The sequence below is a fragment of the Pinus tabuliformis genome, chromosome 4_2, assembly GCF_031772625.1.
Source record: "Pinus tabuliformis cultivar Carrire ecotype Pingquan chromosome 4_2, CPIR1, whole genome shotgun sequence".
In the NCBI taxonomy this organism is placed as follows: domain Eukaryota; kingdom Viridiplantae; phylum Streptophyta; class Pinopsida; order Pinales; family Pinaceae; genus Pinus; species Pinus tabuliformis.
Window position 1 is genome coordinate 597,601,522 of NC_142304.1, and position 26,498 is coordinate 597,628,019.

The 26,498-nt window shown below is 38.4% G+C and overlaps 2 protein-coding genes across 2 annotated transcripts; both read right to left on the reverse strand.

Moving 5' to 3' along the window:
- Positions 1-2,557: 2,557 nt before the first annotated feature.
- Positions 2,558-3,667, reverse strand: LOC149170711 (uncharacterized). Its single transcript, XM_089427341.1, has 2 exons — positions 2,936-3,667; positions 2,558-2,810 (listed from the first exon to the last, which is right to left on the reverse strand). The coding sequence occupies exon 1, from the start codon at positions 3,582-3,584 to the stop codon at positions 3,066-3,068; it is 519 nt and encodes a 172-aa protein (XP_089283467.1). The 5' UTR covers positions 3,585-3,667; the 3' UTR covers positions 2,558-2,810; positions 2,936-3,065.
- A 17,159-nt stretch (positions 3,668-20,826) lies between these two features.
- Positions 20,827-22,788, reverse strand: LOC149170712 (uncharacterized). The gene is made up of 2 exons (XM_089425697.1): positions 22,435-22,788; positions 20,827-22,296 (listed from the first exon to the last, which is right to left on the reverse strand). Exons 1-2 carry the CDS (start codon positions 22,786-22,788, stop codon positions 20,827-20,829), a joined length of 1,824 nt encoding a protein of 607 aa, XP_089281823.1.
- Between the last annotated feature and the right edge of the window lie 3,710 nt (positions 22,789-26,498).

Sequence of the window (26,498 nt, forward strand, 5' to 3'; positions counted from 1 at the left end):
CTTTGACAAACTTGTAATGTCATCATTTTAAATATACAATTCATAATTTTTTTTATAAAATTTGCTATTTTTTCTATTTTTTTTATTTAATTTTTTCATAAAAATATTTTCTTTAACATATTATTTTTAGCTAAAAAGTAAATACATATTTTTTATTTATATTTATGGATAAAATGTGTATTTTTGTAGAGCGTTTAAAATTATTATTTTTTAATGACACTTATTTTATATGTATTGAAATATTAATTAATTATTTATAAATATATAAAAAATCTTAACTTCAAAATATTAACTTGAAAAATAATTAAATAATCAACATTTAAAATAATTATAAATAATTTTAGTGATATGAAATACTCAATATAAATGATTTTTTTATATTCTAATATATCTAACATGGTAATTAAATTATAATTTTAATTTAAAATATAAATTTCTAACTTAATTTTTATTAAATTAATAAAATTATTTAATTTAAAATGTAAATAAAAATTTAATAATATTTGGAAAATTTTAAATAAAAAAAAAAAAAATTATAAATTTATATGAAAAATATAAAAATACTTAAATGTTACCAAATTTTCACCTTTCATTAACTTATAAATTTAAATTCACCGCATTTATTTACGAACCAAAAATCATCACGTTCAAATATAATACAATACGATCAAAATTCAAAATCTAACTTTGTAACCTACATCCGGGAATAATCTATAAAATTCCTAAACAATTAAAAACCTGACCTCTAACGTTCAAACGTAATACAATACAATCAAAATTCAAATTCTAACTTTGTAACCTCCATAATGGAATAATCTATGGAATGCCTAAACCATTAAAACCCTAAACTTTATAAATATCAGCTTAATGGAGAGATTTTTTAATTCATATTTTTGTTTGTGATGACCCCGTAAAAATGTAATTATTTAAAAAGTTACTACAGCAAAAACTGAATTAGAATGATATTGAGGAATTTATTTTCTTTTGAGAGTATTCTGTTGATTTTACATGTGCACTAAAATAATGATTAAAAGAATTACTCATGAAAATATCTGAATTCCCAAAAGGGAACTGGAAAAGAAAAGTTAGTTAACAAAACTAGAAATAACCACCTTCCCTAACTGGAAGGGTTTCCAGGGAAAAGGGGAGGTTGGTTGAGAGAACTCTGGGCTGTAGAGACAGGCAGAGAAAGAGAAAGGGAAGGAAAAACCCTGTATGGACTAAGTCTGGTAAGGACCAGATAGTCAAGCACACAGTGCTGTCTTACTGAGGATAGTGATCCGGTAAGCAGAAGCTTGGGGGGAAGACTCAGGTCCCGAAGGACAAGTCTCGCAGTTGGGTGGATAACAAGCTTTACACAGAGATTTGGCAGGAGACTTGTTCCAGACTCACCTTACCAGCAGAGATCAGGTAAGTAACGGAACCCTCATGTCCCCATAGTTATCTGTGTAACTTATAGTGTAACTGTGATTGTCTATGCAATAATTGTAAACAGTATATAGTGTAACTATGATTTACTGTGCAAAAGAAATTATAGACAGAGTATCTGTAAAACTCGAAGAATAGAGAACTGAGATTATCTGAACAAAAGAGAGTGGTATATTTGCAAAAACAAGCCTGATTCCTACCAGACAAATAGGCTTACAGTCGTGGGGAAACCAAACCAGGAAAAACTAGCTATTTATGAGGAAAATAGAACTCTGGGTCGATATCAAATCTTGACCCTTAATGTTCACAGTAAGCCGAATATCTCTCGTTATAATCTTAGACAAAATACCTTTTCTGATAACTTCAATCAGTTAGATGGTGTCAAGTGAAGATCTTAATAAGGTAATAAGAAGGAACAAATAAACCCTGAACCCCGAACCAGGTCAAACCGTAGCAGGTGGGGGTTCTGGAGATTCCATAGCGTCGGAATAAGCCTGAAGGAAGAACAGACAAATACGAACAGGGAAACAAAAACCTAGATAATATCCTGAATCTTAAGATCTGAACAGTTAAGTGGAATAGACTTCTGAATATTACTACGATTAAATATGCAAACCATTACCAAGAAGAGCAAAGAGCTATACGATAAAAACATATTGACATTCCTGTAATGTACAGTGGAAATATTTAAATTGCATCAAGGAAAGTACCAAATTTAACAATCGCATAGAGGTCGTAGAAGTATTGTCCGCTAATAACGAACTAGGAAATCAATAACCATTCTGTATAACTATTATATAACTTCCAGAACATCAGGGTTTCGTGTTACGGAGAACCCAGAACTAGTCGACCATACATCTATAATAATCAGATGCAGGCGCGACAGTTCTTTAAATTTATGCATATCTGTTAAATACATTGACGATATGGGATGGACCCTTAGATCATACTGTAAACAAAGTGCATGCATGCCGTAAATCGAAAAAGCAGGATTCCAAAATGAGAAATTGCATTACGCATCCAGGTAACAATCAAACCATATATTTCATAAAAGAGAACCATTTCTTATCAGCATGAAAAGTAACAGTAGCGTAACATAAACAGTGAGTTATATTAAACTATCGGCCGCAAGCCATATGAGTCCAAATTAAACAAGCTAGCCGGTTTCCAACCAGGCTTCAATACAGTCACAATACATACGGCTATAGTCCCAGTACATTCGGCAAACCAAAGATATAAACAGCTGTTTAATAGAACTAAGTGAACTTCAGCCTCGGGGACCAGAGGTAGAACCCAAATCACCGCAAACGAAGAGGTACCCAATTTCCTTAAGCAGACCCAGAACATTTGGAACCGGAATAAGAGCATCGGTCCATCGTGATCTGCGGCCAACCGTGCAATAATAAGGTTGGGGCCTCATTTCAAGCACAGAGGAAAACCCCTGGCAACCCGAAGCGGGACAGAGGAGAATCAACCGAAAACTAAACCCTTGAACCAAGATAAATACCTGTGTAACTCGGCGGGCCTCATCTGGAGGGATTTTCCAATGCCGTAGAAGCTGGAAGTTGCCGTTCACAACCTGTCAAGCAATGGATAAAATATTAAACTTCTGCATAGCAATTAAATTCAAAATCGCATCAGAACTTCCAATTGATTGTATAATTACCTGGCCGATTCGAGAATGAGAAACCATGGAGCGGAAGCCCCTCAGGGATGGCGCATGTGCCTGGAATGGCGGGTGGTCTCGGCGCGGAGCTATGGGGTAAAACCCTTGCAGTGGTGAGCAGAGAGCTGTGAAGCGCCGAGCAGTATGAGGAAAACCTCGAAGAATCCGGAAAAGACCACGTATATACCCTACCTGCCAGTGGTGGAAGCGTGGAGCATTTGTGACCCTCGATCTCATGCAGAAACCTCACACCGTTGATCAAGGCGTTATTACCCAAAAGCAAGGCGCGGGAAAGTCCCAAGCTCAGCAACCATACCCCAATCACGTGAACAGGCCAGCGGGATTCAATGCTGTTGCCAGATGTCCAGCGCAGGAGGCGCCAACAAATGAGGGCAGGACAGTCTTGATACGCTCGAGGAGAAGTCACAGGGTTTTTATGCCATCGTATCAGCGATAGATTATAGACAAGTAATAAACATTGAATAAACATTGGTATGACAACGTTACCTGCCACACCATATACCTCCTCGGGTTAGGCATGTATACGAGGTGGTGGCTATATATAACCTTATATTTAAAACAAGTGCAGGCGCATAACCAAAGTGTGGACACTATATTAAAAAAAAAAATTAATGTATATATGTTTTAGCATGTAGATATATGACAATTGGTATCAGAGCCCAGATTATCCATACTGTGGCCTCTGGGATGTGAATGAAGTATTAAAAGATGAGAAGGTCATTATGACATTGATATTCTTTTTGGGGTAACAAAATTGTGCAGGTAGCTCACAATGTTAAATGTTTCATGATCAGACCAGGCCAGGTACAGGCTAGTCAAAAGGAAAGAAAAGAGCAATCAAGGTACCACAAAGTAATAGTTAGCATGCAGGGAGCTGGCAGCGCACCGCATAGGTCCGCAGTCAATCGGGGGCCTGCAACAAATCCTGGAGACAACCCAGAGTTGTGGGTGCAGCTGGGTGAGGAGACCCGCAGCACGAATCTGGCCATACTAGAAACAGTTCAAGAGCTGAAAAACGAAATGGCTCGGCTACGGGAGGATAATGCACGATTGACAATGGAGCAGGAAAGGATTTTAAAAAGTTTGTCTGACAAACAGAACCCGCCATTAGCTAACCCCAGCGCAGAACAACAGAGAATGACGGAGGAGCAACGTTATCAAGCGGAATCTGAAATCCCTGAAGAAGGAGAGGATCAATCTGATAATGCATCAGAACAGCAGACCTCAAAGCGTCAAAAGGTGGAATTACAAGGAGAATTTCGGAAAATTAAACCCCCACACTTCGATGGGGAACAAGAGGAAGCGGCTGAGGCATGGCTAATCAATATGAATAAATATTTTCAGTTATATGAGTATGATCATAACTTGAAGGCACGATTGGCTATCTTCCAGTTACAAGGGAAGGCGACACTGTGGTGGGAGGAAGTTAAAATCGTTAAAGGGGTAAGCGAACGAACCATAACGTGGGAAAAATTCCAGAAATATTTTAAGGAGAGATACTTGACGGAACGCTTTTATGATGAAAAGGCAAAGGAATTCCATGATCTGCGATTAGGACAGCAGACTATGGATGAGTTCATCAATCGTTTCACATCTTTGCTCCGCTATGTACCCTACCTTAAAGAAGAAAAAGCCAAGGTGCAGCGGTTTGTTAGCAGTTTACCCATGTATATGAGGGAAAGGATTGAATTTGACAATCCTAGAACCATGGATGAAGCTATTCGCAAGGCCAGAATCTGCTACCAGCAGAGCAAACAGAAAGGGGACAGTTCCAACAGAAAATGGAATGAGAAAAAGAATAGTAAAATTGTTGGAAATAATAGGGGAAGTCGGAGCAGTGGAGTCAAAGGAAGCAGCAAGGGCCAGAACAGTAGAGCAGCACCGAGAGGTTCATTCAGACCCAAGCCCATCAGTGAAACCAGAATGGGTGAACAACCCGCCAAGATGGATGCTGAAGGAATAACCAGACCCCCAGTGCAGTGCTGGGGTTGTGGCGGACCGCACTACGTCAAGAATTGTCCGCAAAGGAAGGGAACTGATCAGATATCCCAGATTCATGAGGCATCAACCGTGGGTGACGTGGGACGAAGTATGCCAAGAATTAACGCAGCCTTGGACGACCGCCAGGCAGAATACCAGCCCACCATGGTAGAGTTTGAAGGTAAAATTTTAGACCTTTCTATCACTGTTCTAATTGATCCTGGAGCTACTTTAAGTTATATTAGTCCAAAGATAGTTGAACAGTGTAAATTGCAGCCTGAAAAATTCAGGAACCCTTGGCTGGTACATCTAGCTACAGGGGCTAAAAGGCGAGTAATGGCAAAAATCAAAAGCTGCCCTATAGTGATAGCAGGACAACCAGTAGTGGCAGACCTGAATATGCTTCCACTCGGGTCCTATGATGTCCTAATTGGGATGGACTAGCTAGAAAAGCATTGGGCTTTAGTGAACTGCAAAACGAAGATCATACGGTACAAGGATGATGCGGGAATAGAACAAGAAATGCAGGGAATTAAACGACCAGTGCAGATCCGGCCAATCACTGCATCTCAGCTGGCAAAATGCATCCGAAATAGATGCCAAGTGTATGCTATTCAGGTGGGCTATGCAGAAACTAAGAATAAGGTAAACCCGCTAGACCACCTCCCGGTAATAAAAGAGTTCGCAGATGTGTTTCCGGAGGAAATTCCTGGACTACCTCCAAAGAGGGATATAGACTTCACCATTGAGTTAATACCAGGAGCTGCTCCAGTTTCGCGGACACCTTATAGAATGAGTGTACCTGAGTTGACCGAGTTGAAAATGCAACTACAAGAATTGCTGGATAAAAATTATATCCGCCCCAGTGTATCTCCATGGGGAGCGCCGGTGTTATTCGTCAGGAAGAAAGACGGAACTCTTCGAATGTGTATTGATTACCGGCAGCTGAACAAGCTCACAATTAAAAATAAATACCCCTTACCTCGGATCGATGAGCTTTTTGATCAAGTTAAGGGGGCGACAGTATTTTCTAAAATTGATTTGCGATCTGGTTACCATCAAATCAGAATTAAAGAAGAGGATATTGCTAAAACAGCCTTCAGGACCCGGTATGGACACTACGAGTTTGTAGTACTGCCTTTTGGATTGACTAATGCACCCGCCACGTTCATGTGCTTAATGAACAGCGTGTTCCATCAATTTTTAGACAAATTTGTACTAATATTCATTGATGATATTTTGATTTATTCTCGCTCTAAGGAGGAGCACGAGGAACATCTCCGGATGGTACTGCAAACTCTGCGAGAACATCAGTTGTATGCTAAGCTCAGCAAATGTGATTTCTATAAAGAGGAAATTCAGTATTTGGGTCATGTGATTACAAAGGAAGGGATTGCCGTGGATCCTGAAAAAATAAAAACCATACTGGATTGGCCTGTGCCAAAAGACGTGGCGGATATCAGATCTTTCATGGGATTGGCTGGATATTACAGAAGATTTGTGGAAGGCTTTTCGAGGGTGGCATATCCCATCACGTCCTTGCAAAAGAAAGGGAGGACATTCAAATGGAGTTCTGAATGTCAACAAAGTTTTGAAAGACTTAAGCAATTACTCACGTCTGCTCCCGTTTTAAGTATAGCTGATCCAGCTAAGAACTATGTGGTATGTACCGATGCCAGCCGAGAAGGCGTCGAAGGTGTGTTAATGCAAGAAGGGAAAGTGATCGCCTATGAATCGAGAAAATTGAAGGAACATGAGCAGAAGTATTATGCCTATGATTTGGAGTTGGCAGCTGTCATACATGCGCTTAAGATGTGGCGGCACTACCTTCTGGGAAGGAAATTTCTGTTATTAACAGATCATCACAGCTTAACAAATTATTTTAGTCAGCCCACACTGAATGCAAGACAAGCTCGTTGGGCAGATTTCTTAAGCGGGTTCGACTTTGACATTAAACATCTGAAGGGAAAGGAAAATCGCGTAGCAGACGCACTGAGTCGAAAGGTACAGTGTGTGTACGAAGTTACACTCAGTAGATGGGAAAATTCCTTGTGGGAAATGATGAAAACAGCAGCAAGCCAAGATGTTGAATACCAACAAATGAAGCAGCAAATGCCACTTTCCAGCAAAGAAAGTCAGCAAGAATATGAAGTAAGCAGGGATGGAATGCTGCTTTATAAGAAGCGATTGTTTGTACCAAATGACAACAGCCTTAAAAATTTAATTTTGAATGAATTTCATACCAGCCACTACGCAGGGCATCCCGGGTATCAGAAAATGCTTACTGCACTGCGGAAGGAATATTACTGGCCGGGAATGAAAAAGCATGTGGCTGAATATTTAGCGCGATGTTTGGAGTGTCAGCAGATCAAGACGGAACACCAGCATCCGGCTGGGTTATTGCAACCCCTGCCAATCCCAGAATGGAAATGGGAAATTATATCTATGGACTTTATAACTGGGCTGCCTAAAACAAAGAGGAACAATGACTCTATTATGGTAGTGGTAGATAAGTTAAGTAAGGCAGCACACTTTATACCAGTGCAATCCACCTACAGGGCGGTACAAATTGCACACATTTTCATGCAAAATGTGTTCAGACTTCATGGACTCCCAAAGACTATAATATCAGATCGGGATGTAAAGTTTACATCCGCCTTTTGGAGAGCGTTATTTGCAGAACTGGGTACACAGCTGAATTTTAGCACAGCTTACCATCCCCAGACTGATGGACAGACGGAGAGAGTAAATCAGATGGTGGAGGACATGTTGAGGGCATGTGTCATGCAAAAACCGACACAATGGGAAGACTATTTGCACTTGGTGGAATTCGCTTACAACAATGGATATCACACATCAATTCAGATGTCTCCATTTGAAGTCTTGTATGGACGAAAATGTCGGACACCCTCAAATTGGAGTGGCCCGGAGGACAAATTAAGGTTGGGACCAGAAATGCTCAAGGAGATGGAGGACATGGTCAAAAAGGTGCGAGCCAACCTAAAGGCCGCTCAAGATCGGCAGAAAAATTTTGCAGATCGGAAAAGAAGGTTCAAAGAGTATCAGGTGGGCGATCACGTCTACATCAGAATTCAAGCCAGGAAAAGTACTCTGCAATGGAGCAGTTGTGCTAAACTTGCACCTCGTTACTTCGGACCTTTTCAGGTCTTGGCAAGAGTTGGGCCAGTAGCTTACCAGCTAGCTTTACCAAGCCACATTAGAATTCATAATGTCTTCCATGTATCCATGCTTAAAAAGTATATCTATGACCCTAAGCATGTGATCAAGTGGCAAGATATACGGGTAAGGATTGCTTTCAATTGAACTAATTGGAAATGTATCTGGAACAAAAGACTGATACTGTTATTGGTTGCAGGTCGAACCGAAAGGAGAGGTCCTGGTCGAGCCGCTGAGCATTCTCGACCGGAGAGAAGTGCAACTGCGGAAGCGGGTTATTACCCAAATTAAAGTGCAGTGGCAGCACTATGGACCTGAAGAGGTCACTTGGGAAGACGAACAGCTTTTTCGTAAAGCTTACCCGGAACTGTTTGGAGACACTAGACATTGGGACGATGTCCAATCTCAGGAGGGGGAGATGTGATGACCCCGTAAAAATGTAACTATTTAAAAAGTTACTACAGCAAAAACTGAATTAGAATGATATTGAGGAATTTATTTTCTTTTGAGAGTATTCTGTTGATTTTACATGTGCACTAAAATAATGATTAAAAGAATTACTCATGAAAATATATGAATTCCCAAAAGGGAACTGGAAAAGAAAAGTTAGTTAACAAAACTAGAAATAACCACCTTCCCTAACTGGAAGGGTTTACAGGGAAAAGGGGAGGTTGGTTGAGAGAACTCTGGGCTGTAGAGATAGGCAGAGAAAGAGAAAGGGAAGGGAAAACCCTGTATGGACTAAGTCTGGTAAGGACCAGATAGTCAAGCACACAGTGCTATCTTACTGAGGATAGTGATCCGGTAAGCAGAAGCTTGGGGGGAAGACTCAGGTCCCGAAGGACAAGTCTCGCGGTTGGGTGGATAACAAGATTTACACAGAGATTTGGCAGGAGACTTGTTCCAGACTCACCTTACCAGCGGAGATCAGGTAAGTAACGGAACCCTCATGTCCCCATAGTTATCTGTGTAACTTATAGTGTAACTGTGATTGTCTATGCAATAATTGTAAACAGTATATAGTGTAACTATGATTTACTGTGCAAAAGAAATTATAGACAGAGTATCTGTAAAACTCGAAGAATAGAGAACTGAGATTATCTGAACAAAAGAGAGTGGTATATTTGCAAAAACAAGCCTGATTCCTACCAGATAAATAGGCTTACAGTCGTGGGGAAACCAAACCAGGAAAAACTAGCTATTTATGAGGAAAATAGAACTCTGGGTCGATATCAAATCTTGACCCTTAATGTTCACAGTAAGCCGAATATCTCTCGTTATAATCTTAGACAAAATACCTTTTATGATAACTTCAATCAGTTAGATGGTGTCAAGTGAAGATCTTAATAAGGTAATAAGAAGGAACAAATAAACCCTGAACCCCGAACCAGGTCAAACCGTAGCAGGTGGGGGTTCTGGAGATTCCATAGCGTCGGAATAAGCCTGAAGGAAGAACAGACAAATACGAACAGGGAAACAAAAACCTAGATAATATCCTGAATCTTAAGATCTGAACAGTTAAGTGGAACAGACTTCTGAATATTACGACGATTAAATATGCAAACCATTACCAAGAAGAGCAAAGAGCTATACGGTAAAACCATATTGACATTCCTGTAATGTACAGTGGAAATATTTAAATTGCATCAAGGAAAGTACCAAATTAAACAATCGCATAGAGGTCGCAGAAGTATTGTCCGCTAATAACGAACTAGGAAATCAATAACCATTCTGTATAACTATTATATAACTTCCAGAACATCAGGGTTTCGTGTTACGGAGAACCCAGAACTAGTCGACCATACATCTATAATAATCAGATGCAGGCGCGACAGTTCTTTAAATTTATGCATATCTGTTAAATACATTGACGATATGGGATGGACCCTTAGATCATACTGTAAACAAAGTGCATGCATGTCGTAAATCGAAAAATCTGGATTCGAAAATGAGAAATTGCATTACGCATCTAGGTAACAATCAAACCATATATTTCATAAAAGAGAACCATTTCTTATCAGCATGAAAAGTAATAGTAGCGTAACATAAACAGTGAGTTATATTAAACTATCGGCCGCAAGCCATATGAGTCCAAATTAAACAAGCTAGCCGGTTTCCAACCAGGCTTCAATACAGTCACAATACATACGGCTATAGTCCCAGTACATTCGGCAAACCAAAGATATAAATAGTTGTTTAATAGAACTAAGTGAACTTCAGCCTCGGGGACCAGAGGTAGAACCCAAATCACCGCAAACGAAGAGGTACCCAATTTCCTTAAGCAAACCCAGAACATTTGGAACCGGAATGAGAGCATCGGTCCATCGTGATCTGTAGCCAACCGTGCAATAATAAGGTTGGGGCCTCAATTCAAGCACAGAGGAAAACCCCTGGCAACCCGAAGCGGGACAGAGGAGAATCAACCGAAAACTAAACCCTTGAACCAAGATAAATACCTGTGTAACTCGGCGGGCCTCATCTGGAGGGATTTTCCAATGCCGTAGAAGCTGGAAGTTGCCGTTCACAACCTGTCAAGCAATGGATAAAATATTAAACTTCTGCATAGCAATTAAATTCAAAATCGCATCAGAACTTCCAATTGATTGTATAATTACCTGGCCGATTCGAGAATGAGAAACCATGGAGCGGAAGCCCCTCAGGGATGGCGCATGTGCCTGGAATGGCGGGTGGTCTCGGCGCGGAGCTATGGGGTAAAACCCTTGTAGTGGTGAGCGGAGAGCTGTGAAGCGCCGAGCAGTATGAGGAAAACCTCAAAGAATCCGGAAAAGACCACGTATATACCCTACCTGCCAGTGGTGGAAGCGTGGAGCATTTGTGACCCTCGATCTCATGCAGAAACCTCACACCGTTGATCAAGGCGTTATTACCCAAAAGCAAGGCGCAAGAAAGTCCCAAGCTCAGCAACCATACCCCAATCACGTGAACAGGCCAGCGGGATTCAATGCTGTTGCCAGATGTCCAGCGCAGGAGGCGCCAACAAATGAGGGCAGGACAGTCTTGATACGCTCGAGGAGAAGTCACAGGGTTTTTATGCCATCGTATCAGCGATAGATTATAGACAAGTAATAAACATTGAATAAACATTGGTATGACAACGTTACCTGCCACACCATATACCTCCTCGGGTTAGGCATGTATACGAGGTGGTGGCTATATATAACCTTATATTTAAAACAAGTGCAGGCGCATAACCAAAGTGTGGACACTTTATTAAAAAAAAAAATTAATGTATATATGTTTTAGCATGTAGTTATATGACATTGTTATTATTTTATTTTTTTTATTAGTTTTTTTTTATTTTACAGTGAGATTTTAATAATAAATTGTCTAGGTGACGTTATTAGTTTACTATGGATAAATGCAGTTTATATATATATATATATATATATCTATATATATATATATATATATATCTATATATATATATATATATATATATATATATATATATATATATATATATATATATATATATATATATATATATATAAGTTAAGGAGAGACCATTCTTTTTCTATTACTTCGAATTGAAACCACTACATGTTCATGGTGGCCTCAACTCGCCCCAAGGGGAAACCGAGTTTATTGGCCACCTTAAATTTTTGACGGGCATCCAAAAATAAAAAGTCCTAATTCTTCTTGTCCATGCTAGAAAGACTAAACATTAAAAAAGATTGCTACTGTTTCTTGTCTGCATTCTGAACTTCAAAAAGAAACTAAAGTTAACTATCTACTATCAGAGGACTTTAAAACAACATATATACACATCTTCATCTAATGGTCCGCTGTGCCTGCCTGCTGTTCCACCTCTTTCTTGATGCCTGGGTGGCTTGCTTTTATCTGCTGCTGTATTTCCTCCATTTTTTTATCCTACATTATCAGGGTGATTTGAACGTTCTGTAGTTCTTTCTTCAGATTTGGGATTCCCTAAGATAATTCTGCCATTTCCATGGCTACTTGTTCCATAGCCTTAGCCAACAATCTTTTCATTACCCAGTAGACATGTAAGGTCTGTTTATACAAGGTCATGCGGCCTCTTGTGTTTCCTGGATCAGGGAGGAGATATTCCCAATCTTCCATTTCAGAGTCTGATTGTCCCTAGGTTGCCTCCTCTTCTAATTGCTGAATTATCCTTCTGATATCTTTGTTAGTGTTCTCACAGTAGGCTCTCTCCGTGCACTGAATCTTTTTCCCCATAGTTCTCCTAGATTTTCTGACAGATGCTGTTGCATGCTCTTCCCGATTACCACCCGCTCTTCCTCTTCCTCTTCTGCGTTGTCCTCGTCTCCCTCCTGCTACTCCTCTGCTCTTGTAGCTTCCCCTGCCTCCCCGACTTTTCGTGCCCGAGGTGCTGCCGAAGTCACCCCCTCCTCCTCGTCATATTATTGGAAATTTTATTTTTCAAATATTTGATTATGTCATAAATTTGAAGTTTTTTTTTGCAATTTTGGTATTTTATAATAACACGTAGAAAACTCACATACTTTATGTCATAATATTTATAGATGTGATTACAATATTCATGCATGATTTTTAGATATTTGTATGGTAATTTTTTTATTTTTTTATTTATTTTGTAAAAACATAAAAAAAAATAAAATTGAAAAAAACATTTACTTATGTAAATAACATAATTACCACTAGTTACTTACAACCATAATTTAGTTTTTTCCTAAAAATAGATAGAAATAAGATGTAACAATGGCTACTTGTCACAATACAGCGTATGCCTATGGGCATCAACAACATGTAATTTCTTATCAATAGAAATTATGATTTTTCTTCTTCATCAAAAAAATAGAAATAAGATGTAAATAAATATACTTACTGGAGGTACTTGTAATCCAATAAATATACTTACATATTTATTTAGCAAGTAAAATAGTAAATGTTTAACCTAATTAATGACAACTATTCACCAAATTTATGAAAATTAACAAACATTTAATTTATCTACTTTACATCTCAATTTATTAATTCTGATTAAAACAAAACTATAATTCAATTTTCTTATTAACCATTATTAATTTAACATTAAACTATATAAATTTAAATTTTTAATAAATATTTTAATAATATAATTTCTACCCTAAATAATAAATTATACTACCCACCACACTTGTTACTTGTTATTGATTCCCTTGATATAAAATTGAAAACAACCATCCATATTCATACTTATGCAACGACGACACTTACGAAATTCAATTTATCCATTCCACGATGAGTTTGATTTCAATTTGTTTTCCATTCACAATTTTGTAGAAGCTATATAGTTATAATACAATTTTGAAAATATCATTAATCTTTTTTTTTAATCAAATATCAAACTCTAATCAGAAGTGAGAATGGATTTAACTGCTTAATACTCAATTCAATTTCATTTAATAAAATTTAAATATTAAATATTTTTTCATAATTTTTTTAATAATATATTATTTTTAAATTAAAATTATATTATATTTAACATTATTATTTAAATAATATTTATTAGTTAAATATTTATATATTTAATTTTTTTTACATGATATGATATTATATTATATTAAAATTGCAATCATATATATATAATTAAATATTATAAATTGTATTAGTAAATATTAAATTAATAGTGATCAAAAGGAAAATTATTATTAAATTTTGTTTAGCAGATTAATTAATGTTATTATAACTAATAAGAATTTTTACTGATTAAATTGTAATGTTAATATAGTGTTATGTGGACAACTTGGTCACATATTTTGTGTCATAATTTATGGATATGATTGCAATATTCATGTATGATTTTCAGATATTTATGTAGTGATTTTTAATTATTTAATCTTTGCAAGAAAGTATTCAAAAGTAAAATTTCTGAAATTAGGTCATATTTACCATCAACATGAAATTATATATTTACCATCAATTACTTACCACCGTCATTGAAATTAGGCCATATTACATATTTACCATCAATTACTTACCACCATCATTGAAATTATGTCATATTACATATTTACCATCAATTACTTACCACCTTTACATAAAAAATAGATGGGAATAAAATGTAAATAAATCTACTTACAAGAAGTTACTTCTCAATATTATTTATGTTTTTTAGCTAATAAAACAATAAATATATAAACTTAGTAATAATTACTATCCACTAAAATTTAATTAATCCACACTATAATAATAAGTTTTAAATAAATTTTTTTTTAATTTATTTCCCAGTGTAACAATTAGAAAAAAACTAGATAATGTTTCTCATCTTAACAATTTTAAGGAAATCAAATAATTATAATACTAGTACCAAGTTATCATCCATTTTTTTTTTTTTTTGCAAAAAACAATTTGAGATTTGATATAACTGCTTGACCTGAACTGAATTTCATGTAATACCATATAAGCATTATATATATTTAGATGGGCATAATACTAGTTCGAAGTTCTTATCAAATTTTTGAAAAAAAAAATTTGAAAATTGATTCAACTGATTGACTTGAATTGAATTTCATGTAATACAATTTAACCAAATTTAACCATTAGATATATATTTTTTGTCAGTTCTTTTCGTAATATATATCTTTTAAATTAAAATTTTGTCATACCTTACATTATTAGGTAGAAAATTACTACTTAAATATTTATACATCCAAACCCCGCACATTAACACAACCATAAAACATTAAAATATAAACATTTTCTACATGGTGCAGATTCCTCTCTTGATGTTCCGACTTTCAACAAGGCCAAAACAGTGGCGCACCCTTTCCAAAGAAGCCCACATAAAGAAAATAATAAAGTAGAAATGGCTCTTAAAGGCATACAGGTATACAAGTCAAAACTGGAAATGGCTCTTAAAGGCATTAAGATAAAACGAGGGGCATCTGGATATAGTTGATACCCACTTACAACATCCTTTACACATGCCAGAAACGCGATGAAGATTTGCATGGCACGAGCTGTTTTATAGGCACCTGCAGATTTTTCAATTTTTATTTTAACCATCTGGGTAAATAAGATCATGAAACCAATTAAAAGTAGATGGCCTATGTATCCACCGTAGCTCCATCAAAACCGATGGTATATTGGAAAGAAGATGTAATGTCTCCAACTCGGGTAAAATAATTTATTTATTTTATATGGTATTATTTACCCTCACTAGGACACATGGCTCGTTGACATGGTTTTATTCATTATAAGAAATTCTAATGTTTAATTGTGGCACATATACATATACGGCTTAGATTTTTTCCCCAATGCTAACGTAAAAGTCTCGAGGCTCATTTACTTGCCTCTTGGGTGACACGTGAATGCTGTCCACGGGGCAACAGAACGCCAGGTAGCTCATCTGCCTTCACATGGCAGAGAGAGGGTGTCTGATACATGTTTGGTAGTTTGAGTCCCATCGCTGTGGGTAGTCCCGCCATCATCGACGGTGGAGGTCTCTTCCTGCTATCCAACGGCTATCGCAAACTTCTGGTTTCCATCCTATGCCTCGGTCTAGGGTGGTGGAGCTCATTTGGAGAGGTTGCTCCTCGCAGGGGCCAGCTCTGGTCAGCTCAATCCATGCCGCCCGGAGTGTCGACCTCTCGGTTCTGGTTCACCGCTGGCGATTCTGGGTCTACTGCCCCCTTCAGGTAATCTACTTTGCGGTGAAATTGTTCTATGAGATTTCCTTCCAGGTTAGCAATGCCCTGGTTCTGCAATAACTGTGACCTCGTCCCTTCTTTGTTTGCAGTGTTCAGGTCTCGAGGGTGATAATCTGTTGCAACCCTGAAAGACGAGTCTGGTATACGATGGTTCCACCCTACTCAGGTAAACTTTCGACTCATTGCAGATGTTTTCCTTTTCTAAACTATCACAGTTTTTCTATTTTACCATACTGACGCAATCTTCTTGTTTTGTTTCATGCTCTGGTTGTTTGGCTTCAGGTTGGATGCCTACTCTAAACTAAGGATAACCTCCCTTGCACAAGGTCCTGGGGTTCTAGGTATGCACATCTCCTTCGACTGAGCCCTCAAAAGGAATGTCTTTGTTTATTCATACATGGAGGGTTAGCAAGGGGTATTCTCTGGCTGTGGCTCTATCGAGACATATGGAAGTTCATAAGGCCGTGCTCGGGTGATTTTCATGTGTAATTCTATCTCCTTTGTTATAGGAATTTTGGCTTAAGCCATAGCTCAGTTCTTGATCGGCCCTTAGTATTATGGCACGGCTGTACATAATCATGTCATGGCATGCTTCTCTCTTATAACTGCAATGTAACTAAAATACCTAGTATTGAGTTCAGATATTAAAGTTTTGGTTCTTTTACTGTTCCTATGCTGCACGCTTTGAATCTATATTTTGTGGTAGATGAATAAAGAAGTGTTCTTCCTTGAAGGTCAGATTCGACCAACTGTAGACTTTCACTATGATTTATTATCTATCTGTATTCGCACAGTTATGTGAATGTATCATATATTGGGTTTCGATCTCGAACCTGCTTACTGTTGCAGGCATAATAACGCTCTGCTAGATTCTTTATTCAGGTTCCTTAGGGTTTGTTGCTTAAAATATCTTACTTGAAGGTTTGTGATACCCAGGTATGAGTCTTGGCTGCCTAAGGGTTGCTGCCGGGCCTATTCAGGCTCAAGTGCTACTCTTGAATGGTGGCCCCACGACACTGTAGCTCAACCTTGGCTACAGTGCACCGTGGCTCTATTTTGCGATGGTCCTTATTTATATTGTTCATAGAAAATATCTTCAGTTCTGAGATCGTCAACTATCGTTCAAAGTTACAGTGAAACAGTCTCAAGAATGTATTAATTACTACCCTCCTGGTCTTTCTATGTCTTGCATAGTTCTTTTCGCTACACTGTTTAACGTAGATATTAATGCGGACCATCTCTTGTTTGTTTGGTTTCCATTGCATGGTGCAGTTTCAATGTTTATATGTCAATGTACATTCTTTATTATAGAGTTTTCTTATCTGTATTTACTCTTGTGGAACCCTGCACTGGCTATTGCTAAACCCGTAACCATTTTTGATTTGATAAGACGTTGAAATGTTATTATGATTCTATACAAGGTAGACCCTGCTCACGACCCCAATGTGTAAACCCCCGGGGTCATATGAATCTACCAAATGACCTTGAAAAAACTAACTCACAGGGATTAACTTTTAGTTTAACACAATTATTAATTTCAGTTCTCTATTAAGGCCAAATTACAGAAAAAAATTCTTTAGTTCACTGTATCATCAATGAAATTTCAGGTTAACATTACGTACCTGATTTTTCCGTCCAAAAGTAATTCTAGGAAATATTCACCTCTGCTTTTTGTAGTTAGCCAACCTCCCGACCATGAGACTGTCCTTCGAGACCAGTCTCCTCCCTGGCTCACTCAAGGACAAACAGTCCTTGACAATTGGTTGCGCTCTGCGCCCTTACCATCTGGTCCTCACCAGACTTGGCAAGCTCCCTTTCTCCTGCCTTCTGTCGGTCCTCTACCGCATAGTATCCCCCTTTCCTTCCTTTCCTCGGAAGTCACCCATGGTGGAGAGGGAGGTAGTTAGGGTTGTCAACTATTTCTTTTTATTTGTTTAAAAAAAGAACAAAAAAAGAACATAACTTCCCTCCTCAGACGTTACATAATATTCCTGTGACCAGGAACTCATTTTTATTTATTTGCTCATAACAAAATATCAATTTATACAGCATGTATTATCATCATCCATTAGTTTGTTTCTTTTCATTCTAACTATGGTAAATAAAATATTTACAAAATCTTGGGGATATTACATCTCCCCCCCCTAAAGTTGGACATCATCCCGATGTCCTTCAGTTATAAACAGCTTCAGGTAAGCCCATCTCATGAATTCTTCATCCTCCCAAGTGGCCTCATCAGGCCCAAAGTGTTGCCATTGCACTTTAATTTGGGTAATAGCTCGCTTCCGCAGCAACACTTCTCTCCGGTCGAGAATGTTCACCGGCTCGACCAAGATTTCTCCTTCCGGTTCGACCTGCAACATGCAATATCTTAAATTAGTTTCTTTTAAAAGAAAATCTTTAGGCTGGTCTACCAGAAATAATTCTCACCTGTACATCCTGCCATTTGATCACATGTTTAGGATCATACACGTATTTTTTTAATATAGAGACATGAAAGACATTGTGGACTCGTATGTGACTCGGCAAGACGAGCTGGTAAGCCACTGGTCCGATTCTTGCTAAAATCTGGAATGCCATACAATATCGGGGTGCCAACTTGGCACTCCCGCTCCATTGCAATGTACTCTTTTTTGCCTGAATCTGCACATACACATGATCACCGACTTGGTATTCTTTAAACCTCCTCTTCTGGTTAGCAAAGTTCTTCTGCCTATCCTGGGCAGCTTTTAAGTTAGACCGTACCTTTTTGACCATATCCTCCATTTCCTTGAGCATTTCCATCCCTAACATTAGTTTGTCTTCTGGTCCACCCTAGCGTGAGGGGGTGCGACACTTCCGCCCATAGAAAACCTCAAAAGGACTCATTTGCAAGGAGTTATGATAGCCATTATTGTATGCAAATTCAACCAAGTGCAGATACTCCTCCCATTTAGTGGGTTGTTGTATCACATATGCTCTTAACATGTCTTCCACCACTTGGTTTACCCACTCCACTTGTCCATTGGTTTGGGGGTGATATGTTGTACTGAAATTCAACTGCATCCCTAATTCCATGAATAATGTTTTCCAGAAAACTGATGTGAATTTCACATCACGGTCCGAAATTATTGTCCTTGGTAGCCCATGCAATCTAAATATGTTTTGCATAAAAATATGGGCAATCTGTACCACCTTGTAGGTAGACTACACATGTATAAAATGCACTGCTTTACTCAATTTGTCTACCACCACCATAATAGAATCGTTATTCTTCCTTGTCTTAGGTAACCCTGTTATAAAGTCCATAGAAATGGTTTCCCACTTCCATTCTAGAATGGGTAATGACTGCAACAACCCCGCCGGGTGTTGATGTTCTACCTTAATCTGCTGGCACTCCAAACACCGTGCCAAATACTCAGCCACATTCTTCTTCATACCCGGCCAATAGTATTCTTTCCGAAGTGCTGTGACCATTTTCTGATATCCTGGGTGCCCAGCATAATGACTTCTATGGAATTCATCCAAAATTAAATTCTGAATGCTGTTTTGATTAGGCACATATAGTCTTCCTTTGTAATACAACATTCTAGCTGTATCCACAGTGTAATCCTGCTATTTTCCTCTGCTAGTAGAGTGCTGTACTTGCTGTTTTATTTGTTGATACATCATATCCTGCTCCACTGCCCTTTGAATCATCTCGGCAAAGGGGCTTCTCCACTCACTGGATGAAATTTCATATAAACTTTGTAATTTTCGACTCAGAGCATCTGCCACCCGGTTCTCTTTTCCTTTCAAATGTTTGATCTTGAAATCAAAACCACCTAGGAAATCCACCCACCGTGCTTGCCTAGCATTTAGAGTGGGTTGACTGAAAAATTGGTTAGGCTATGGTGGTCTGTTAATAATAGGAATTTTCTTCCCATAAGGTAATGCCGCCACATCTTCAAGGCATGAATAATGGCTGCCAACTCTAAATCGTAGGCAGAATATTTCTGCTCATGTTCCTTTAGCTTCCTGGATTCATAAGCAATTACCTTCCCTTCCTGCATCAACACACCTACCCCTTCTTTGCTTGCATTAGTGCACACCACATACTCTTTGTTAGGATCAGCTATGCTTAAAATGGGGGGCAGTGGTGAGTAGGTGTTTCAGTTGCTCAAAACTTCTTTGAGATTCTGGGGTGCATCTGAAGGCTCTCCCTTTTTTCTGTAAGGAAGTGATAGGATACGCTACCCTTGAGAATCCCTCCAAAAATCGTCTGTAATAACCAGTTAAACCCATGAAAGATCTGATGTTTGCCACATCCTTTGGTACCGGCCATTCCATTATAGTCCTTATCGTTTTGGGATCTGCTGCGATCCCTTCCTTCGTGATTATATGGCCCAAGTACTCGATTTATTCCTTGAAGAAGTCGCACTTGCTGAACTTGGCATATAACTGGTGTTCCCGGAGGGTTTGCAACACTAATCTGAGGTGCTCCTTATGCTCTTCCATGGTGCGAGAATATATCAGTATATCGTCAATAAAGATCAGCACAAATATGTCCAAATATTGATGAAATATGTTGTTCATTAAACACATAAAAGTCGCTGGGGCATTAGTTAACCCAAAGGGTAGCACCACAAACTCGTAATGTCCATACCTTGTTCTAAAGGCAGTCTTGGCTATGTCTTCTTCCTTAATCTGGATTTGGTGGTAACCTAATTGCAAATCGATCTTGGAGAATACTGTTGCTCCTTTCACTTGATCAAAGAGTTCATAGATCCTGGGCAAATGATACTTGTTTTTGATGGTTAGTTTATTCAACTGACGATAATCTATGCACATGCGAAGGGTTCCGTCCTTTTTCTTAACAAACAACACTGGACCCCCCCTAGGAGACACACTTGGGCGAATGTAATTTTTGTCTAGCAGTTCTTATAACTGCATTTTTAACTCTGTCAACTCAAGTGTACTCATTCTGTAAGGTGCCCGAGATACCAGTGCTGCCCCTGGTATCAACTCGATAGTAAAGTCTATATCCCTCTTAGGTGGCAGTCCAGGAATTTCCTCTGGAAACCCATCAGCAAATTCTTGTATCACAGGGATGTTGTCCAATGTGGCTGTTTTATCTTTCGAGTTAGCATAGCCCACTTGGATGGCATACATCCGACACCCCTTTCTAATGCATTTCGCTAATTGAAAGGAAGTTATTGGCCGAATCTGCACTGACCACTTAATTCCATGCAGCTCCTGCCTCACACCAAATTCATCTCTATAATAGATAGTCTTTGTTTTGCAGTTGACTAGGGACCAATGTTTTTCTAGCCAATCCATACCAATAAGGACATCATAAGAACCAAGGGGAAGTACATTCAAATCTGCCTTTATTGACTGTCTTGCTATCTTTAAGGGATAGTTATTGACCTTAGCAAGTACTCTTCGCTTGGCCCCTGTAGCCAGTTGTACTAACCATGGGTTCCTAAATTTAACAGTTTGCAATTTACATTGCTCCACAATCTTAGGACTAATGTAACTTAATGTGGCTCCGGGGTCAATTAAAATAGTTACAGTAAGGTCTGAGATTTTATCTTTGAATTCCACCATGGTCGGCTGGTACTCTGCCTGACGATTTTCGAGGGCTGCATTAATTCTTGGTAGGCTACATCCTACGTCACCTACTGTAGATGCTTCGTGGATCTGGGGAACCTGTTCGGTCCCCTTTTGCTGTGGGCAGTTTTTAATGTAGTGGGGCCCACCATGGTCCCAACACTGCACCGAAGGTCTAGCTGTCCCATCACTATCCATCTTTCTTGGCTGTTCGCTGATTCTGGATCCCTTAGCAAGGTTTGATCTCAACGAATTCTTCTGTAAATTTCTATTGTTCTGTCCTTTGGCGAGACTCTTATTACTGCTATCATGATTCCATTTACTATTTACAGTCATTTTGCTGCTTCTCTTATCACTCCATTTCTTACCCGAAATTTCTCCCTTTTGTTTACTTTGCTGGTAACAGATTCTGGCTTTGCGTATTACTTCATCCATGGTCTTTGGATTGTCAAACTTGATTCTTTCCCTCATGCTCAGGGGTAAACTACTAACAAACCTCTGTACTTTTGCCTTTTCCTCTCGAATATAAGGCACATAACGTAGTAAGGAAGTAAAGTGGGTAATAAATTCGTCCATAGTTTGCTGTCCCAATTGTACGTCATGGAATTTCCTAGCCTTTTCGTCATAGAAACGCTCAGTCAAGTATCTTTCTTTAAAGTACCTCTGAAATTTTTCCCAAGTAATATTCTGCTCGCTTACACCTTTTACAATTTTAACTTCTTCCCACCACAGGGTGGCTTTTCCCTGCAATTGGAAAATGGCCAGCTGTGCTTTGAGGTTGTGGTCGTACTCGTACAGCTAGAAATATTTATTCATATTAATCAACCATGCTTTAGCAGCTTCCTCCAATTCTCCATCAAAATGCGGCGGTTTAATCTTGCGGAATTCCCCTTGTAGCTCTATTCATTGCCTTTTAGAGGTGTGCTACTCGGAAACATTATCAGACTGTTCCTCTTGTTTTTCCTCCCTTCCTTCTGTCCCTTCGAGTCCTGTATGGTGACCCTGCTCCTCAGATTCCCTTTGTTGCCCCGCACTTGGGTTCAATGGTTGCTGGTTTTGCTTATCAGATAGGCTTTTGATAATCCTTTCCTGCTCTAAAGTTAATCTTGCATTATCTTCACATAGACGGGCCATTTCATTCTTCAACTCTTGTACGGTCTCAAGTATTGTGCAATTCGTACTGCGGGCCTCTTCTACGAGCTGTACCCATAATTCTGGGTTATTTTCAGGACCCGTTACAGGCCCTTGACCCACCAGAAACCTGTGTGAGACATTATCTGCTCTTCTCATCTTGGTAGTCTGCTGTTTCCCTATTCTAAACCTAAGGAAAGTGACAGAAGGATGATTAATGCTTTAACTGTTTTTTTTTTTTTGAAAAACAACATAACTCGTAAAATTAAGCTGGAATAAAATGCTGTTACTTTTATATGTCCTTGCCCATTTTAATATGAGGATACACTCCCAAAGGCCACAGTTTTTGAAACTGGGCTCTCATACCAATTGTAATGTCTCCAACTCGGATAAAACATTATTTTCTTTTTTTTCTTTTATGGTATTATTTACCCTCACCAAGACACATGGCTTCTTGACATGGTCTTATTCATCATAGGAAATTTTAATGTTTAATTGTGGCACATATACATATACGGCTTAGATTTTTTCCCCAGTCCCAACGTAAAAGTCTCGAGGCTCATTTACTTGCCTCTTAGGTGACATGTGAATGCTGTCCACGTGGCAGTAGAACGCCAGGTAGCTCATCCGCCTTCACATGGAAGAGAGAGGGTGCAATTAATCTGGTTGTCCGTCCAGTACATGTCTGGTAGATTGAGTCGCATCGCTGTGGGTAGTCCCGCCATCATCGACGGTGGAGGTCTCTTCGTGCTATCCAACGGCTATCGCAAACTTCCGGTTTCCATCCTATGCCTCGGTCTAGGGCGGAGGAGCTCATTTGGAGAGGTTTCTCCTCGCGGGGCCAGCTCTTGTCATCTCAATCCATGCTGCTCGGAGTGTCGACCTCTTGGTTCTGGTTCACCACTGGCGAATCCGGGTCTACTGCCCCCTTCAGGTAATCTACTTTGCAGTGAAATTGTTCTATGAGATTTCTTTCCAGGTTAGTAATGCCTTGGTTCTGCAACAACTGTGACCTCGTCCCTTCGTTGTTTGAAGTGCTCAGGTCTCGTGGGTGATAATCTGTTGCAACCCTGAGAGACGAGTCTGGTATACGATGGTTCCACCCTACTCAGGTAAACCTTCGTCTCATTGTAGATGTTTTCCTTTTCTAATCTGTCACAGTTTTTCCTATTTTATCATATTGACGTAATTTTCTTGTTTTATTTCATGCTCGGGTTGTTTGGCTTCAGGTTGGATGCCTACTCTAAACTAAGGATAACCTCCCCTGCACAAGGTCCTGGGGTTCCAGTTATGCACATCTCCTTCAGTCGAGCCCTCAAAAGGAATGCCTTTGTTTATTCATACATGGAGGGTTAGCAAGGGGTATTCTCTGGTTGTGGCTCTGTCGAGACATATGGAAGTTCATAACGCCGTGCTCGAGTGATTTTCATGTGTAATTCTATCTCCTTTGTTATAGGAATTTTGGCTTAAGCCATAGCTCAGTTCTTGACCGGCCCTTAGTATTATGGCATGGCTATACATAATCATGTCACGGCATGCTTCTCTCTTATAACTGCAATGTAACTAAAATACCTAGTATTGAGTTCATATATTAAAGTTTTGGTTCTTTTACTGTTCCTATGCTGCATGCTTTGAATCTATATTTTGTGGTAGATGAATAAAGAAGTGTTCTTCCTTGAAGGTCGGATTCGACCAGCTGTAGACTTTAACTATGATATATTATCTATCTGTATTCACACAGTTCTGTGAATGTATCATATATTGAGTTTCGGTCTCGAACCTGCTTACTGTCGCAGGCATAATAACACTGCTAGATTCTTTATTTGGGTTCATTAGGGTTTGTTGCTTAAAATATCTTACTTGAAGGTTTGTGATACCCAGGTATGAGTCCTAGCTACCTAAGGGTTGCTGCCAGGCCTATTCAGGCTCAGGCGCTACTCTTGAATGGTGGCCCCACGGCATTGTAGCTCAACCTTGGCTACAACGCACCGTGGCTCTATTTTGCAGTGGTTCTTATTTATATTGTTCATAGAAAGTATCTGTGGTTCTGAGATCGTCAACTATCGTTCAAAGTTACAGTGAAACAGTCTCAAGAATGGATTAATTACTACGCTCCTGGTCTTTCTATGTCTTGCATAGTTCTTTTCGCTACATTGTTTAATGTAGATATTAATGCGGACCATCTCTTGTCTGTTTGGTTTCCATTGCATGGCGCAGTTTCAATGTCTATATGTCAATGTACATTCTTTATTATAGAGTTTTCTTTTCTGTATTTACTCTTGTGGAACCCTGCACTAGTTATTGCTAAACCCGTAACCATTTTTAATTTGATAAGACGTTGAAATGTTATTATGATTCTATATAAGGTAGACCCTGCTCATGACCCCAATGTGTAAACCCCCGGGGTCATATGACTCTACCAAATGACCTTGAAGAAACTAACTCGCAGAGGTTAACTTTTAGTTTACTACAATTATTAATTGCAGTTCTCTGTTAAGTCTGAATTACAGAAAGAAATTCTTCAGTTCACTGTATCATCAATGAAATTTCAGGTTAACACTACGTACCTGATTTTTCCGTCCAAAAGTAATTCCAGGAAATATTCACCTCTGCTTTTTGCAGTTAGCCAACCTCCTGACCATGAGACTGTCCTCCGAGACCAGTCTCCCCCTTGGCTCACTCAACGACAAACAATCCTTGACAATTGGTTGCGCTCTACGCCCTTACCATCCGATCCTCACCAAACTTGGCAAGCTCCCTTTCTCCTACCTTTTGTCGGTCCTCTACCACACAGTATCCCCCTTTCCTTCCTTTCCGCGAAAGTCACCCACAATGGAGAGGGAGGCAGTTAGGGTTGTCAACTGTTTCTTTTTATTTGTTTAAAAAAAAGAACATAACTTCCCTCCTCAGAAGTTACATAATATTCCCGTGACCAGGAACTCATTTTATTTATTTGCTCATAACAAGATATCAATTTATACAGCATGTAGTATCATCATCCATCAGTTTGTTTCTTTTCCTTTTAACTATGGTAAATAAAATATTTACAAAATCTCTAGGATATTACAGAAGATGAACACACTCATAACAGGTAATTTATAAATATTGTTGATGACAACGTTGTAATATATGATTTATTTAAAATGGCATGGATATTTTTAATATTTTTTATTTATTTATAAAAGTAGTGTTTTCAGGTATTTTTGATTTATTAAAATTGAGTTTCAAAATGTTGGGGGAGAATGAAAGAATTTTCCTTCAAAGTTTATATACCATATAAAGTATTTATTTTTAATTATTTTTAATCAGAAAATCATATTAAGTTTATAATTAGATTTGGACTTATTAGAGTAGTAGGAGTTTTTATCTACAATCAACTTAGTTTTTCTAGTAAATGTTATGACTTTTAAATTATTATTATGAGAAATAGCTTATACTCGAAATATTTATGTTATATTTTATTGGATGGGTTTAAAGAATCTTTAAATTATGTAGCTTATGAGGCTATGATTGAAGCTTAAAGATTAGCTTATGGTAAATAGGAAAAATGATGGAAAAACATTCTCTCTAATTCAATAAGCCTTGGATAACAACATTCGTCCCAAAGTTTTAGCGAGTATAAAGAAGTTTAGGATAGTTTGAAGATGGCATATAGTAAAAGAGGGAGTAACATTGATCAGCATTAAGAGGGAGCAACATTGATCATCATCAAGATGAGTCAAAGCATCAAGATGAGAGGTAACATAAGAAGTAGAATTTTTTTATATTGCAGAAATAGATGGGAAAAGTATCAAGAGCTTGTTGAAGCAAAACAACATAAATAACACTAGAGATTGTAGTTCTCTTTAACATTATAAAAAAATTGATAA